Source organism: Hirundo rustica, chromosome 3, assembly GCF_015227805.2.
Source record: "Hirundo rustica isolate bHirRus1 chromosome 3, bHirRus1.pri.v3, whole genome shotgun sequence".
In the NCBI taxonomy this organism is placed as follows: domain Eukaryota; kingdom Metazoa; phylum Chordata; class Aves; order Passeriformes; family Hirundinidae; genus Hirundo; species Hirundo rustica.
Genome location: NC_053452.1, coordinates 70293931 through 70311265, shown reverse-complemented (window position 1 = coordinate 70311265; position 17335 = coordinate 70293931). Strand labels below are relative to the sequence as shown.

Genomic DNA, 17335 nt, shown 5'->3' with positions numbered 1-17335 from the left:
ATAAAGACAAAATATTTTGTTGTTTCATGTCTATGATAGACATATTTTGAAGGAACATAAGGTATTCTTTTCTCTTTTTAAATTAAAAACCATTAGTTCAATAAAACCTCATTTTGGGATATCCTTTAACAAATGCAAAAATCTAGTAAATTCTAGAATCTTATTTCAGAAGAAAATCCATCAGTTTTGCCTAGTGCATACAGTGAAGCATCATACCAGTTCCAAGAGTACTTTAAAAACCTGAAGAGCTCCACTGCAGTTTTGATAAGGGAAGTGTTTCTTCATACATGATATTGTAGTTTGACAGGACTTTGTTACAAACAAGTGTGTTTGATGAAAGTGTAGCTGACAGAATATCATGAGCAGTCAAGTAGTACATTAATCCATTTATAAATATATTATGTAACTGACTTTGGGCAGAAATCCTGGTACAGCCCTGTTTTGGATTAACCATGGATTTGACAGTGCACTTAAAGGCACATGCCTAATTTCAATTAGTGGGGCTACTCTTATGCTTACAAATTAAATATATTAAACACATTCATAAGTATTTTCCTGAATTGAAGCACATATGGAGAATTCTTTTAAAATAGTTTTTGGTCTTCATGAATCCATAGTTTCTAAAGCAATTCAAACATAATATAAAATTATTTTTGAAAGTCGAAGTTTCTTGCAGTCTGTCATAATTTTACTGTTCTACATTGTCCTGAAGTCTGTGAGCAAAAGCTCTAGAAATTTCTATGGTATGAATGAAACCATAGTGTGCATACCACAGCATAATGCTTCTATTTAAAAATTGTCTTATTAGGTTGTTTTCTTACCTCTTGCTTCTTTTTTTGTCGCTCTGCTAAAAGTTCTTCCCTTCTTCTGGCAATGTTCTCATTCTATTAGTGAAAAGAAGATGTAAAAAGACTGATGATACTTCCTAATAAAAGCTCCCCTCTGGCAACTGGTAATGTAACCTATCATTAACTCTGTTCTTTCCACCTTAAAATTCTGTTCCAGTTGGTTCTAATGTTAAAAAATACTCCCTAGAGTTTGAAATGTTGCAATCTACTAGGCAAACATGTAAGTGTATTTTAGAAAAACTAATTTGGCAATTTCTGAGATTGATATTAGAGAAAAAAAGGACTATGATTCTTATCACACTGAAAATATACTATTAGGTTTATTGGTAAAGTAGAGTTTCTAAATTTATAGGTACTTTCTGCCATTTGGCAAAGGCGTGACTGAGTATGGTAGTAAATGTGTGGTGTTCCCTTTGACTGCTTAGGGATATTAATGTTATTGTAAGAGTCTTGTCCCAAATGCCATTGTCCTAATTTCCTGTGTATCAGGTGCTCTGTAGTAATTATGCTCAGACCTTTTCTGATATTACATGTGAAGTACTTTATCTCACTTTTATAGAAACTGAGAAACCTTGAATATGTGTCATGTGCCAATTGTAAATGTCTGCACAGAGGCTTCAGCTTAGCTCAACCAATTTGTAACCCGTTCAACAGCAGGCACAGCTTCATTTGAATGGGACACAGAGCAGCTGCACCAGCACTGAGAATGTGGCTTAGAGTTTCTACATTCCTGTGCAGAGTATCAGAGCTGGGAACACAGACACACACCCCATATGGTAGTGACCTCAGCCTATGGGAGATGATCAACTCAACAGCACACGCTGAGAGAATCTGGGATGCAACAATACTACAGTGTATGAACTGTCTATTTGAATTTTTTATCATTGTATTCACTCCCTCCAGTGACTTGCCTTTTTTCACAGACTTTCCAGAACTGCCATTCTTCTGGCAGTACAGCTACTTTTCTTGGGCTGCAAGATGCCCAAACTCCTGCATGCATTAATTGCATAGAAGAGGAAAGCAGCCCTAAATTATTTTTGGTTCCTACAGTAAGCCTGGGAATGCTGTGAATGTGTAGGACCGTGTCTCTTGGCTCCAATATCTGTTACTCCATGTGCTCTTCTCCTGTAGAAAAAACAACAACAACAAAAAAGGCATAGGGCTTACTAAAAAAAACTTACTCTTTTTTTTGCTTTTAGTTCCTTCAGCTTCTTCTTATATTCCTTTTTTTTACGCTGTCTGTCTTTCCATCTTTCCAGACGTGGCCGAAAAAGACGGTTAAGAATGTCATCTTCTTCTACTTGAATATAAACTACAACATCAGGACAGAGTCCTTGTTCTGACAAATATATGGCTTCATCTGAAGTACGAGGGAAGCCATCCAGTATAAAGCCTGTGGACCTAATTGGAAAATAAGGTATTTACCATTACACAGTGTAGTTTAAAGTGCAACACAGTGAACATGGAATTAGTTTGGAAAAAACACCAAAAACCTTCCCATATTAAATGCATATGTAAAGAGTAAAATTTAAAAAATACTTTCAGCTAGTATCCTTTGACAATGTAAAACCGCTATTTTATGCTATATGTACTTACAAATTAATTTCTTCTGAGGTTTTAATTTGCAATGCTTAAATATTTTAAAGCAACTTTAAAAAACCAAAACTAATTGTGGCCTGCTTGTGACCTGTTTGTGTGATTCTAAAAACAATAGTTCTTAGGCACGGGTCTCAAAAAATAGAAGGTCCCCAAACACTTTTCTGGTAACAACTCTCAAAGAAGGCTTGTGCCTGAAAATTTCTGTTTTTTCTGTAGCATAGGATGAGAAATTTGCCACTCTGCATAACTTATATTTTTCTTCCTGCAGATGTTAAAAACAAGTCAGTTATACCTGGAAAGCTCTAAGGCTTATTGGAGCTCCTACAATTTTGAATTATACAAGTAGTTATGTAAGGATGAATGTTGTGTTGATAAGAAGCTAATATTTCTATCTATTGCTTTAGACTTTAATAGAATGCACTGTAAAATTGGAGAAAACCAAAGAAGCTAGAAGAAGTGAACGTAGAGGGAAGAACAGTTAGCCCTGGATGCTGTGGGGAAGAAGAGTACAACACAGTATATTTTAGTAGTTCAATGTATTGTGATGTGATGTAATACAATAGAATATAATCTAATACAATATAACGTTACAACATTATGCATAATGCTGGGTAGTTTTTTGTCTTGGTGCATTCTTTTATTCCTAGAACTGATCTCCCTATTTTTACACTGTGTAGAGAACCATTATCCCCAATCTGTAGTCAGGACAAAAATTATATAAAAATATAAAGGGTTTGTTTTCATGTCTATCCTGTAAGCCCATGAAGACTACCCAGCTATTTAGGAGATTTAATCCAATTCAGGTGTGCCAAGTACTTTTGTCCATTCCTGTGTGCAGCATATGAAACATGATATTACTGTCAAAATATCAATTAAAATAGTACAACAAAACCAAGACTGACAGGTAGGCCATTACTCATAAAGAGTACAAGAACCTTGAAATAATCCCTGCCATAGTTATTTACAGTTGTGGACACAATGGATTATGTACTTTCTGGGATTAATCAAAGAAAGAATCTAATTACAGTTACCGGAATGGCTCTTTCTTCCACCAGTCAGGAACAATCTTATCAAGGACTTCTGGAGGTAGTTCCATAGTATCCATTAGATTTGCTTTGATTGCCTCTTCTTCATCAGTTAATTTAACTTCCTTTATGTAAAGAAAATGCAGCAAAAATGAAAAAACACAAACAAACAAAAAAACAAAGGGGAAAAAACCCCAAACAAGCAAACAAAAAAACCCCCAACCCAAAACCAACCAGCCAGCCAACCAACCAAAACCAGACAGAAATATCTACTTGACATGTTTAGTTTTTTTCTTGGCTAAATAGGCTAATGTCTTCATTTGACTTAGACCAGCAGAAACAAACTCATTTGCCACATTGCATCATACTACATTATACATTTTAGGCAAATCCCTAAAATTAGGGCAACTGCTGCTGTATGAGTTTTAATGAAACCTAAAATCAAGCACAACTGTTAAGTATTTAATTATACAGATGCTCAGTTCAGAGGAATAGAAACTGAAATGAGCACAGTTTCTCCTAATTGCCTGCAAGCAGTTTTCCACTTGGCTATACATGTTCCCATGCTGGAAGACTACCTGCACTACATCAGAATGTTTTTTTCACTTTTTGAAAGCAACTATTATATTTGGATGGATTCCAAAAAATATATTGAAGAAGGATATGTAAGGTTATGGGGTACAGGCAGAAGAAGAGATACCAGACAGATAGCATTGTTCTATACAACAGTAGTAGTATTAATGACTAGTCAAATGGAGATTATTCAAATACCAAATCAAACTACTCCATTCTTGTGGAAAACTACAGGGTTTTTTCCAGAATATGTAACTCTGTGATATGGTTCAAGATGCACTTCTCATAGAATGGCTTACTGACACAGACAGTGGTAAAAAACAAAAGAAAATACTATATACATTGGTGATTCTGGATTAGTTTACATATTTCATATATCAAAATGTGTTGGAATCAAAATATGCCTGAATATATCTTAATAAAAATTCTTATGCCTGGCATCTATTCTGATAATGTAGCCAAAAGAACTTGAGCCCATGATGGAAGTTACAGGTCTAATATAGTGTATATGAGTAATATTTTCTGTAGTGCTTGACACAGTATATATATTAAAAGATGTTTTGTATGACAGAATATGCCAAAGTAGACAAAGTGGTAGCCAGATTTGCAACACAGAGGCATCTTGAGAGAAATATGTGAAATGGGAGGAAACAGTATAACACATATAAAAATGTGTCACTGACATTACCACTGCTAAAGAGAGGTAGGAATGGCGTTTGTATCCAATAAAAGAAAAGAAGCAGAAGATGTATATTGAAGGTAGAAAAAAGAGAACACCCCACAGAGCAGTGATTTGAAGGACAAGGCTGCCCCCCCGACCTGTCAATGATGTGGTGCTAAAACAACCAGGATATCTTTTTGCTGAACTTCTCAGACTGCATGATATATTTTTGTTTGCCTTTAGTGGTTTTGCTTTGAATATTACAGCTGGCCTTAAGCTTTGATAGATAAACTTCTACTGTCTTGTGCCAAAGTGAAAGAGAATGATACGACAGAATTTAATGGAATTTTGCAGAGGTGATGGGTCAGTGATAAATAGAATAGTCAGACAGTCCAGTGGTATTCATATTCAGAAAATGCCTGGGAACTCTACAACCTTGGAAATTATCCTCTAGAGTTTTGTGCATGGATCAATGAATGTGTTTCTAAACTGAACTGAAGTTGTATGAGCTGTGCTTAGGTCATGCCATCAGATGAAGCACTTTACAAGAAGTATGAGGAAAAAAAATTACAGATGTAGATGATTGTTTCCCAGCAGGTACAAAGATGACAAGAGAAAAATACTAACAGAAATACCTTGGTGTAAAACATGTATTGATGCCAAAAAAATAAAATTGAGTGAGAGCCAGCCATAGCTATGAGTGTCAGAAACACTTGCCATATTTTTGGCTGTGATGGCCAAGCTGTAAACTGACTTCTCAAAAGAACCCCCCCTTCATTTTGATGAAAACTTGGATTTTTGTTCTGACATCCATGATCTTGATCTGCACTCCATCTGTGTTGAAGTATTTGCTTCCAACATTACCTACTCTTGTCTTATTTCATCAGAACACTACCTTCCAGTCATCAGGAATCTGCTCCACTCCTCAAGACCGTAGTGGCCTTGAATGCACCTTTGGCAGCTCTATCACCATCTGCAAATGCACTCCATTGACCTATATGTGTCCAGTTTACATAAATGATCCAAAATTTGATCATATTCTGTTTTTGAGTAGTCCCAGGCCTTCCTATTAGACACAGAGTCCTCTTGGCCAAAGATTAGACTCTGCTTGCAAAGACCATGTTTCAGTGTCAGACTCATATTTTTTAGACCTTTTACTGCTGTTATACTGCAGTTCTTGCAACCCTTCAGATCCCTCACAAGTTTTCACTCCCACTGAGTGCTCATCTTCCTAATGCTGTGCCTGAGTGTTTCTTTATGCCTCCTGCTTTGTAGCCTGCTGCCTGTCCTGAATGCTTCCTTAAATCCTGTAGTGGGAAGTGTTTGAATATCTTTGATGACTAGTAACTTCAGGGAACTTGGCAGGTATCAGGAGCACACAGTAAAAAAAAAAGGCTCTTAAAATGTGATGCAGAAACACATCTCTTGCTGAACCTTTGAGTGTTGGATAAATCCTTATTTCTGTTGTTTGAGAGATAGATTTTCAGGTTTTTACTACATATTTTTGAAAGATTCATATGCTGTGTACCTGTGTTGAGAATTCTCCACATAATGCATGGCTTTTATCATATCCATTGCTATATAAAGAAATAATTTGCATTAAAACTTCGTGGATTTTTGTTTTTCTCCCAACAGATCACTGCTTAATAAAAGAAAATACTCTCCCCAATAAACCTTTGTGTAAAAACTTTTTCTTCAGCGAAATTTTATCCTGTAAGTGCTGGGGTTTAGAATGTGTATTTATAAGGATTTTAAGCCAGTAGTTAATCTGATTAAGAAAAAGAACTAATTTTCTGAAAATTATAATTCATTAATTATTCTACCAGTATCATGAACATACAGCGATTTGAAACAGTTTTTTAGCTAAGCTAGAAGGCATATTTAATGCTACCCAAGAGATGTTTTATTTTTGTGGCTGGAAACTGCGGCCAATAGGCAAAGAAACAGTAAAATCCAAGTTAATAAACCTATTGCGTTAAAAAAATACTAGTTTACCCTGTTATTAATGCTGAATATTTCTGATTTTTTATGAGGGATGATCAGACCAAAGGGCTGGTAGAGGCATTCTATCCTTTTGCTCCAAGAGAGTGCAAAGAGCACAGCTGGGGAACATTTTTAAAATCCTGTGCAACTGGAACTAATGCTCTTGACTGAATCTGCATATTATAAACACTTAAAAGAAACTATGCCTTCCCATTATTATTCTGACCTTGAGCTTTTTTTTTCCCCCTCAGCTGGTCTTCCATTGGACATTTAGCATCTATCTCTGCTATTTAGAAAAAAATCTTGAAAATGTTTTGAAGAATGTTTGTGATACTTACAAGAAAATGTTGTCAAGAACTATTATTTCCAAATTTCATCAAATATTTAATTTACAAAATTTTTTAAAATTACAATTTTATAGGAAATTCCTATTCTGAAAATGGTTATTTTGTGTATGGATATATAAAAGATTATTATTACCCGTTTGCTTTTTTCTGTTTCAGTTTTAGTCATGGTCTGAGAGAAGTCTTCCAATTCCTCTGGTATTTTATTGTCATCTTCATGGTCTTCATCAAAAGATGGCCCAACTTTCCTTTTAGTTTTGGGTAAAATCAATTCCTGTAGATATTCTTCAAATTGAATATGGAAAATGCCTAATTTGTTTGCTATCTGTCGAGCACAAGTAGTTTTACCTGCTCCATGAATCCCAAGTAAACACACACGTAAAGGAGGAGCCTATAGGAAAAAAAATTGAATATTCTGTAACATTTTGGAGTGTACAGTGCACCCACCCTCTACTGTTTTTCACTTCAAAAATATCATTATAAAAATTCCATCAAAAACTGTCACATAATTTTGCATTTCAATTTTTCCAGACTTTATATTGCTGTTCTAACTAAACTACCTGCTCTCTGGAAATACCAAACAAATACACTACCCTATTATCAGCAGGTAAAAATGAAAATTCATTAGACAGTTCTGGTAAATTTTCCATTCTTTTACCCTTTTTCAAGTTACAAAAAACCCACAAAAACACCAATGTGTCATTTGTTAAACACATTTTGAGATTATTGTAAGCCTTTATAATATTTCTCTCTTTTCTGCTGTATTTGCATCACTAATTCAATGTGTTAATTTAAATTTACATTACAAAATCCCTAGGGAAGCCATGTGTTTTATTTGCTTCAAGGACTTGCCTAATATTGTTACCTAGGAAAAAAATCAGCAATAATAAACAAATGTAAGTGGGAATGGAAAACAGTTATTTTAATCTGCTATTCTCTGCGTTAAATAATTTTTAAGATTCTCACTTTCAGTGGTTCATTGTGAGCCACATACTCCTCAGGATTCTTCAAAAATTTATCTCTGTACTCAGAAGATGAAAAGTAATAAATCTTTTCTTTATATTTAGCTGCATGTTCCTGGAGTCCAGGGTAGAGGACAAAGTTTTCTTTCAGACTGACTGGACAAAAGTGGTTTGTGTCTCCCATGAGCCTTTTCTTTTGCTTAATTGTTTCTTCATCCTGAAAATATGAAAATTTTAAAGAACTCTTAGAATTCAGGAGCTTACTTAGGTTAAATAGATCAGATTAAATAAAACCAAATAGCATGGGGGTATTTGAGCTTCTTGCTGTAGTAAAACTACTCTTGGCCACGACAGAATTATAGTCTAAATGTTCTTGAAGCACATGCTAATATTTATTCTCTAAGATGGCTTCAACTGGATCAAACAAAATCAGGATCAAGTAAAATCTGACTTCTCTTAGGTTATGTTCAAACTGAAAATAAAGGAGTTATAATGAAAACATAAATAGATAAAGCTGGCATGCTTACTTCTTCCTCTTCTTCCTCTTCTTCCTCTTCCCCTTCTTCTTCCTCTTCTTCACCTTCCTCTTTTTCTTCCTCTTCCTCATTTTCCTCTTCAGCAGCCAGATCTTGTGCTTCCTCCTCTAAGTCTTCATCAGATAATTCCCAGCCATAATATTTAAAAGGTTCTGAAAAGGTTAGTTGTCTTTTTTTGTGTGTTTCAATAGTTATCCTTTGGCTATACCAGAATATATTCTCTTTGTTCATAAAAGTAAGCACATACATGGAAGAAAATAATGCCAACTGTATCCTGCATTTTTTCTACTCACAGAAAAAAATGTTCTCCCCAGATGTGGAAATTCGTATAATGCCTCCTCCAAAAACTGAAATTCTTCAAGTTGTTTTTGGTTGAAGTAAATTGGTATTTTCAATGGGAACTTATATTATAAAAGTATTATACAAACACATGCAGATAGTACCACTACTGTTTCCAAAAGGTTTTTTTTTTCCTGTTCCTTCTTGGAAAAAATAATCACTCAAATCTTAGTTTATTATAGAGCCAGTACAAGAGATGTTTTGCTTAATAAAACACTTAATTTGTAGTGATAATAGGAAAAATGTAGTATTATTTATCCAGTGCTCAAAATTCTACAAGACCACACAAATGAAGAAATGCGATTTGCCAAATAAATATAAATTTAAAAAAAATTAATGTAAAATTCAGTTTTGAAATACAATCTGTGCAGGTGGTTAGGTTAGGTTATTACACACCCTGAAAGTCTCACAAACCCAATGACTATTGTATGCTAGTGAACCTTCACTATCTGTCCATTTCTCAAACCAGTATCCTGGCATGCACAGATAGAACAAGTGACTGTGGAAATGTGCTTTCAGAACGTTTAAGGAGCTATTACACACCTATTTGCACAGCCATATTATATATATATTTCAAATATATATATTTTCCCCACCATTAGATGTCTGAAAGGCTGCTATTGTGCTTTTCAGCTGACCCAGAGAACACGGTATGACCTTCTTCATATTAGCAATATCAAACTGAGTATAACCTACTCCCTATATGCTCATCACATGAGCTATCCAAAATCCCTCTTGATAGTTTAGGTGCCAATCACATAAACAGCATTACTTACTTTCCATAACCAGCACAGTTTGATTAAGCAGACTTTCTGGTGTTTGCTCAGCAATCTCTAAAACAACAACCTGAACTGGAGATGACTTCTTGATTTTTGATTCCACTTCTTTCCAATCACTCATGAAAAGGTCAATCTTTGCTTGAATTTCTTCTGTATCTGGAAAATCATCCTCTGCAAACTCAGGTTGCATGACTTCTGAAAATCAAATCATAAAATAGGCAATGGTCCTCTAAAATGTCTATCATTTAAAAACTATCATTATGCTTTAGGACTATTTTTATATTGCTCAAATATGGTGGCATACTTTTTAATGCTTCTTCCTCCACATAATTATGAATTATTATATTAGTAGTTTACAAAGACATTTTGTAAACTCCGAGTTTACATATGATACTCTGTACACCGAGGCTTCTCCAGGATTATAAATTAGGTCAAATTGCTGAACTATATTTGCATATGGTTATTTAAATCAGCACTGAAAATAAATATGACTCTTTCTGCAAAGAAATGTAATACAGAAGACATTAATCTAAAAATTATGGTTTAATGATGAACAGCTTTTGACAGACTCTCCATATCATCATGCCAATATAAGAAAAATTTGAATGAACAAATAAATGAAAATAAAGTTTAAAAATCTTATCATGACTTCTCTCTGTAAATAGTGGAACTGAGAAACTCTCAGAAGAAATTCTGGCTTTAATGAAGCCATGTCTGCATACAATCACTTGTTTACTAATTAAGAGAGAGAGAATAGTTTAACCTCTTATGAAACGTGCAGAAACTTGTAGTGTCTGTTGTTTAAGATCAGTCCAAGCCTGCTTCCTAACACTTTCTCAGGGAAAGCAGACAGAAGTTAGAGACTGAAAGGATGCATTAATATGAATAAGAAAGTCACGGGTACTACACATGGTAAACATGACAAAACCATACCAAATGTGTTGTCATACTCTGAGCAAATAAATAAGGGGTTATTTTCTTCCATCATGATTTCTTGCTGAAGAAGACAGATGGAATTAAGACCTTGATATTGACAGTTGATGTTGAATTTAAAACTTGATATTGACAACAGATACGGAATTAAAAACTTGATATTGACACATTAAAAAAGGTTCCAATTAGGAACTAGGTAGAGCTGCAATTACTATCCATTCATATATTGTTAGATGCTGAAAGTCCTGAGACAGAGTCCTATCTCAGCTAGAAGATGATACCCAAGTGCCTAGATGACACCATATAGATCTTGTCAGTGGCAGCAGCAATGTGCTGTTGTTGCGGCTGTTCCCATTCTTTGCACTCATATAGTTTTCAACACCGATTGTCTTTTTTTTCTTGTAATTTTTCTTTTGTGTTCTGTTAGTAAGTGATGTCAGCTAACAGACAGAAAAGCACTTGAGAGCAGTGACTTAAATGATCTGATATTGCATACTAAATTTGCTGGGATTTAGAGCATATGCTGTGGTTTTTTTTCTTGCCAGAAATGAAGGTACAAGAAAAAATTTTGTCAGTGAATGGAATGTTTTTCTATTTAGCCAAATTCTTCCCCTGCTCTTGTTCCTGTCTTGTTTTTAGTTTGAAAGAGCAAGAACAGACACAAGTAACAACATGCTCAGCCGATTACAATGAACCTCTACTGATTTTTTACATAAAAAAGGACCATTACTACTGTTCTTCCTTATGTAACTTCCTACATGAACAAAGGAGAGGTATTACTGAAAATGACAGTCTTTTGTAATGCCTTGTATGTAAAAAGCTTTGCCTCTGTATTTCTCAAAAATACAAAACCTCAAAACATTAAAATGCCAGTGCTTTATGGTCACTCTCTGGCATTAAGCAGGCCAATGCTCACTCTGTCAAATTGCACCACTGTAACATTCATTTTGAGTTTGTCCCAATCTGAAAAATACAAACGATTTTTTTCTGGCTTATGGAGGGTTACATTGCCCTGTTACAATTTTCTTCATTAGGAAAACACATTTTCTCCCATAACCAAGTATCTCTCAATCTCCTCTTGTGGACCGCTGACGAAATTTGCAAATGACACATTTAATTGTCCAAAATAGAGCCAAAAGGCAAAAAGCATATAATGTAGCTGGATCTCAGTGAATTAGTACCAGTAAGATCTGGCATGAAACAGATCAAAACTTAATGGTCAGAGCAGAGATGCTCTCTAATTTTTGTGTAATATTCTACCAACTAAAGCATCACCTCAAAGTGCCAATATCAGCTGGGATATATGAGTGCCTTCAGAACAAGGAACGTATCTAACACTCTTTCATTTGAAATTCCTTCATGGCCCACTAAGGTTGGTCCCTTGCTAGTTTGCTACTGGTCCTTGTTTCTACAACCCTTTAGCCCATACATGAAATCAGGCACTTTAGAGGTAGTATGTGAGTTTGGGGTACTGCAATGTCTACATCTTTTTAAGACTCTATGTCACAATATGTAGCCCTCTAAAAATATGCTGTATTTCTAAATACTAAGATACTTTTAATAATTTTATTCTTCTACTTTTGAGGTTGCAACTTTTATTCTCTCAATATCACCATTTACCTGAACAATATATCTGATTAAATGAGGTTTGAAGCAAGTTGGGCTCTCTGTAGCAATTCATGTGGTGGCTCAGGGACCTGAGAGCACTTCTGGCCCTGGCTGTCCCCACCCAGCCCCTGGGGCTCCCCCTACCTGCCCACAGCCCAGGACCCCTTGTCAGCCTTAATACATCGCCACCCCTTAAAATATCTCCATCCTTTTTTTTTTTTTTTTTTTTTTTTTTTCTTCCCAGTTTTGAAGAACTCAACTATTAGACTGATACCTTAGTGACTAACCTTCCTCTTACATGATAATTAATCTAAACATAAATCAAAGTGAAAAAGAGCATATCATTAAGGACAAACACCTTGCAGATTTCAAGTAGTTTCATCCTGAATTAGAAATAATGTTTTCCCTTGAAAAGGTTTACAAACATTTGCATTTTACTAAACTAGACATTCATTCTGTATATGTCATGGCACCCTGCAATGACATTTTTGCCTCTTGCTGTCACCCTGGTTTTTCTGAGTTTTTTTAAAACCTTCTACTTGTTCATAAGGTGGAGTCAGTTTCTTTAATTTCTGCACAATATTAGGAGCAGTATTTCACTCTTCTCATGCATGAGAATATAAACAAACATTTTGCTTTCATTCCCTGTCTTTTGTTTACACATTTCTAGCCTGAAACTGACAGCTAGTCTGGCCAGTAGGGTGAGGAGTAGTAACCCCAGAAGCCAATCCACAACCAGACCCACAAATGTATAAAAATGTAAGATAATAAACAGTCTCTCTCTCTTGGAGAGCAACTCTGCACTGCAGTCCTCTTGTCTCCATGTTATTGCTTTGCATGCCGCGATCACATCTTGCCATGATTATAAATAGGAAGATAAATATACCTTTATATGTACGTTAAAAGATCTTGTGCAAATGGTACCACTGCATTATGTTGCATACTGCAGTGATATATTCCAAATGAGACAGATTTAGCCAGGTAAAACCTGCTTAAATTTGGACAGCTCTAATGCAATATGTAATGATGACTCACTTAGGAACACAGGTTTTAAGAAAAGAAGGAAAGGGCACATTAATAACTGGATTACACTAACTGCTTGCACTTTATCCCTGGCACAGTCACACTGCAGAAATCACATGTGCTATCTTGTAAATCACAGCCCTATTCACAGCAGTAACACATGGAAGATGGCTCTGGATCTGGCTTTCAACAGATCATCTTACAGTCCAGCCCTTTAAAAACCTCTCAGTTCCCAGTAGGTCATGACACTTTGGAAATATACAGGCAGAAAAGGAGATTTAAATTAATATTTGGCATCATCTGAGACAGAATATTGAACATGGTAATGAATGCACTTAATAGAGTAGTTCTCATGACCTTTAACTCAGATGCACTTACAATTCATGTTATCTCTCCTGACAGGCCATATTTAGCAAAAAATGGACCAGCATGTGTTCCAGCTTTGTTTTGCTACCTGAGACTCATAATTCCAACAGAATACCTCTATCCAGAAGGCTTTTTTGCTTAAGGAAACAGATCCAGCAGCAATTGTTGCATACTTATAGAACTTTTAAATAGATTACTCAGGTCTAAGTGAAATGGAAAAACTTTCCCCTAGAAAGAGGAGAAATGTAACAAAAGAAAAAAGGTTTATATTCCCAGTGAAAAGAGACAGACCAAAAATCTAACAACCCAAACCTCATTTTGTTTTGGTTCAGGTATTTGAACCTTATTATGACAAAAATGTTGCCTCCCTGACATTTAGTTTGTCTCAGGGACTAAGGCAGCTGTACCTTTGCCATTAGATATAAATTATAATAACTCTGCTTGGAGAAGTTATTTATGGTGAGAAGATATTTTTTAAAAAATTAAAAACATAGCCAAGAAAAGACAACATGAAAAGACAACAATGGTTTAAAAATCAATTATATGAAAGTGCAAAAAACTTCCTCTCGAAGAAGGTGTCCTTCTCCCTAACAGTACTGTTCTTAATTTAATTTCCTTATCACAGTGGTGATAGGAAACAATCTTCCCCAGCCTTAAATCTTGGGCTTTTATAAGGAAAGCCTACATGCCAATCTCTCATATTTTTTTGCTCTGCATTTTCTGTGCTTTTACTGAGCATAGTTACCATAGAGACAAACAATCCTTGAAGGCTTTCTGCCCCCACATTCTCTAAGTGAATTGCTGGGGAAAGAGAGCCTTTAATATCTTAGTATCTATGACTTTTTCTTCCCTCAATCCATATGTAACATCAAAAAAGATGAAAAAGTCCTTCTTTTCTCCCCATTGAAACACTGCCAAAGCTGACACAGACACACCAGAAGCCAGCATGTCTTCTTCATTAGAGCTTAACTATCAAAATAAACAGAAAGGAAAAATACACAGTAACAGTGACACTTTCATTTCTTGGAACTGATCTGTATTTCATTATGAATGTATTTTTAGTTATCTTTTTGAAACAGTCAACTTTGTAGTTTGTTTATACAGACTTTTCATTTCTTACTTATAAATAGACACTGCCAAATAATCTTCAGCATGTTACAGTGAAATGTACTCAATAGACAAACCTATATTGAAGGTACTGACTTTTTTATTTGGAAAGACAGTTGATTCTTTCTAATGCATAAAATATGTATATTTAACAACTTTTTTATTAAACTAAAATGGTTTATATTTGATTTGTTTCTGGTTTGTTCTTTAAAATATTCTAAAAATTCTACCAGATAAAAGCTAAAATGTGTATTTAAAAAACTAAAGCAGACCATCTCCATTAAAGATGAGTTGCCTTCAAAGTGTTTTTTTGAGAGAAAGCTGATACAAGATTTCATACATTTTTTCATTAGTTTATGGTTCTATTTCATTTACAAGACTGGTACTGGAGAGGGTCAAGGAGGACAGATGGACAGACATTAAGTGAAGCAAATTAAGAGGATGTCCTTTCTCTTATTATGTTCAGAGAGTGCCAAGAGCTTTCAGAGAGACTGATATCTCTAATCATAGGCTTTTGTTCCTTTTTCTTCTGCAAAACCAATATTCCTTAGTCTTTATCTATCTGAATGAGAGACTAAAAGAATCTAAGAACTGAAGGTATTTGGGATTTAATTGAGGAAGTTGTTCTTAACCTTTCCGTTTTTCAGATTTTGAAATTTCTCTGCCTAAAATGTTGGGATTACAGGTATTAAAATGCAATTATCACACCTGATTTATCAAGGATGGCAGGAAGTGGCTTTGAAAATCATGCAGCTTTGCTCAAAGACTGAAAAAACTGTGAAGGTAATATCACTAGCACTTGCTTTGAAGTTGGCAGTACCAGTAATTTGCAATCTCTCATCTCCAGTTTAATAAACTGTCCTTGTCCAAACTCTCTCACTGAAAAGACTGCAGTTAATGGTAGGGGAAAGCACAAATCAGGATGCAAGGCAGCCAAGAAAAACAAAGGAAATATATTTAGAGGCTGTAGGACTGGGCACATATTATCTGCCTGGTAAATGTTATAATTACAATTGATTCCAAAAAGTATTTATCTTCAAAGACTAAACAGGAAATGCACTAACATGAACAGGTTTAATTATTTTTTGCTGTTGTTGTTTCCAATATCTTACTGAATTCAATATGATAAAAACAAAAAAGCAAGAACATAGAAGAAAAGCCTAAGAGAAGGGTATTGATTCAACCCACCACCATCTGTAATGAGAAAGGAGATCAATATTAAAGAGTTTGGATTCAATATTAAAGAGTTGATAACTAATACTGATCTTAACAGCTGTGAAAGCACAAGCATGCGAGCTGACATCTGGAATTATCAGCCCAGCTACCGATTTATTTTTGCTAAGAACTTCTGCCCAAATAGCAAGAGCAGCAGAAGAGATACCAGTGAGGATGGGGTTGTACAAACACACCAGCCTGAGCTACTGAGGCATAAGCATGTATCCTGGTTTAGGGCAAATCTGGGAGAAAACCCCCGAATAGGATTCCTCTGGGATGCAAACCCAAATGGCCCCTCCCTCCAACCAGTCCAGGAAAGAACTTCCTTGGAGAAAAGTGGTAAAAACTATTTTACTTAGCAAACAAAGTGCATACAAGTATAAAGAATGAATAAGATGAACAATAAAACTTCTCATTCTGAAGTGAGAAGGCAAATTGAGAAAGTCCTTGCCGTGGGTGTAGCTCGGCTCTCTCTCTCAGTCTCTCCTCAGTCCCAGTCCCTCTGGCACTGCTGGAAAATGCCGAGGTCCAGGCCCCGGTGGGCTGCAGGTGCAGCCCCCAGTGCTCCCCTGGATTTTTGAGTCTAGACCAGGTTTAAACCGTCCCAAGGAAAAAAAAAAAAAAAGAAAAATACAATCCAGGGAACTTCTCTGCTCTAGCTAGCTGCAACTAACCAAAACCAAAAAGATCTCTGTCCTGCAGTCTCTCCAAGCCTCCACCAAACACCCCGTCCAGAGAAGAATGTGGAGGAGTCAGGCAGTTTTCTCAAAACAAACTCCACGCTTCTTCTTGCTCTTAGAACCAGTCTTAAAGGCACAGAACTCAATATACAGTATAAACAGAACAGGCAATTGGGGATACAAGCATCATAAGGTCACCCGAGGACAGCGTGTGTGCTCCAGTTGAGTTTGCCATAGAAAGGAAGTAATCTGTGGCAGAAATGTGGCAGGAAAAGAATATGCCAAGTATTACTTCAGGAAGATTGGAGTGAACCCACAGATCTGCTTGACGCTGAGAACCCCTCTACAACAGCTGAAATATAGTCTCACGAATTGATAGAGCTGTCTCCTAGTATAAATATAGTCATGCTCATGCAAAGCTTCTGCAAAAATGCTTAAATAAAGTAAGAAATTCCTGAAAAAAACCCCTCAGAATAATTGTGTCAAAGGGCATGAAAAAAATATGTCAGGCTATAATTTTCAGCTAGACATTACAAGCAAGAATTGCCACATAATTTGATTTCTACATCTTTAGCACACATTTCAGCATTGAACTTAGCTTCTTAACTCACTTAAATACATTTGTTAGATTTACATGAAGTATCCTTCTCCAGTTACTTTTACTCTCATTAAGACACATGTAAGTACCTTGTTCATTACTGGAACCATTTTTTCCTTTTAAATACAGACAATATTATAAACTTGAATAGGTTTA

General features: G+C 35.5%; 1 protein-coding gene across 2 annotated transcripts in view; it reads right to left on the bottom strand.

The window, feature by feature from the left end:
- The window catches only part of AK9 (adenylate kinase 9), a 59642-nt gene that overhangs the window by 15385 nt on the left and 26922 nt on the right, over positions 1-17335 (bottom strand). For both annotated transcript variants that reach the window (XM_058419624.1, XM_058419623.1), the window contains exons 21-27: positions 9647-9844; positions 8523-8683; positions 8000-8212; positions 7170-7424; positions 3479-3597; positions 2030-2249; positions 822-884 (exon numbers count right to left, since the gene is read on the bottom strand). In XM_058419624.1, coding sequence (XP_058275607.1) covers positions 822-884; positions 2030-2249; positions 3479-3597; positions 7170-7424; positions 8000-8212; positions 8523-8683; positions 9647-9844 — 1229 coding nt within the window. The remainder of the gene's footprint in view (positions 1-821; positions 885-2029; positions 2250-3478; positions 3598-7169; positions 7425-7999; positions 8213-8522; positions 8684-9646; positions 9845-17335) is intronic.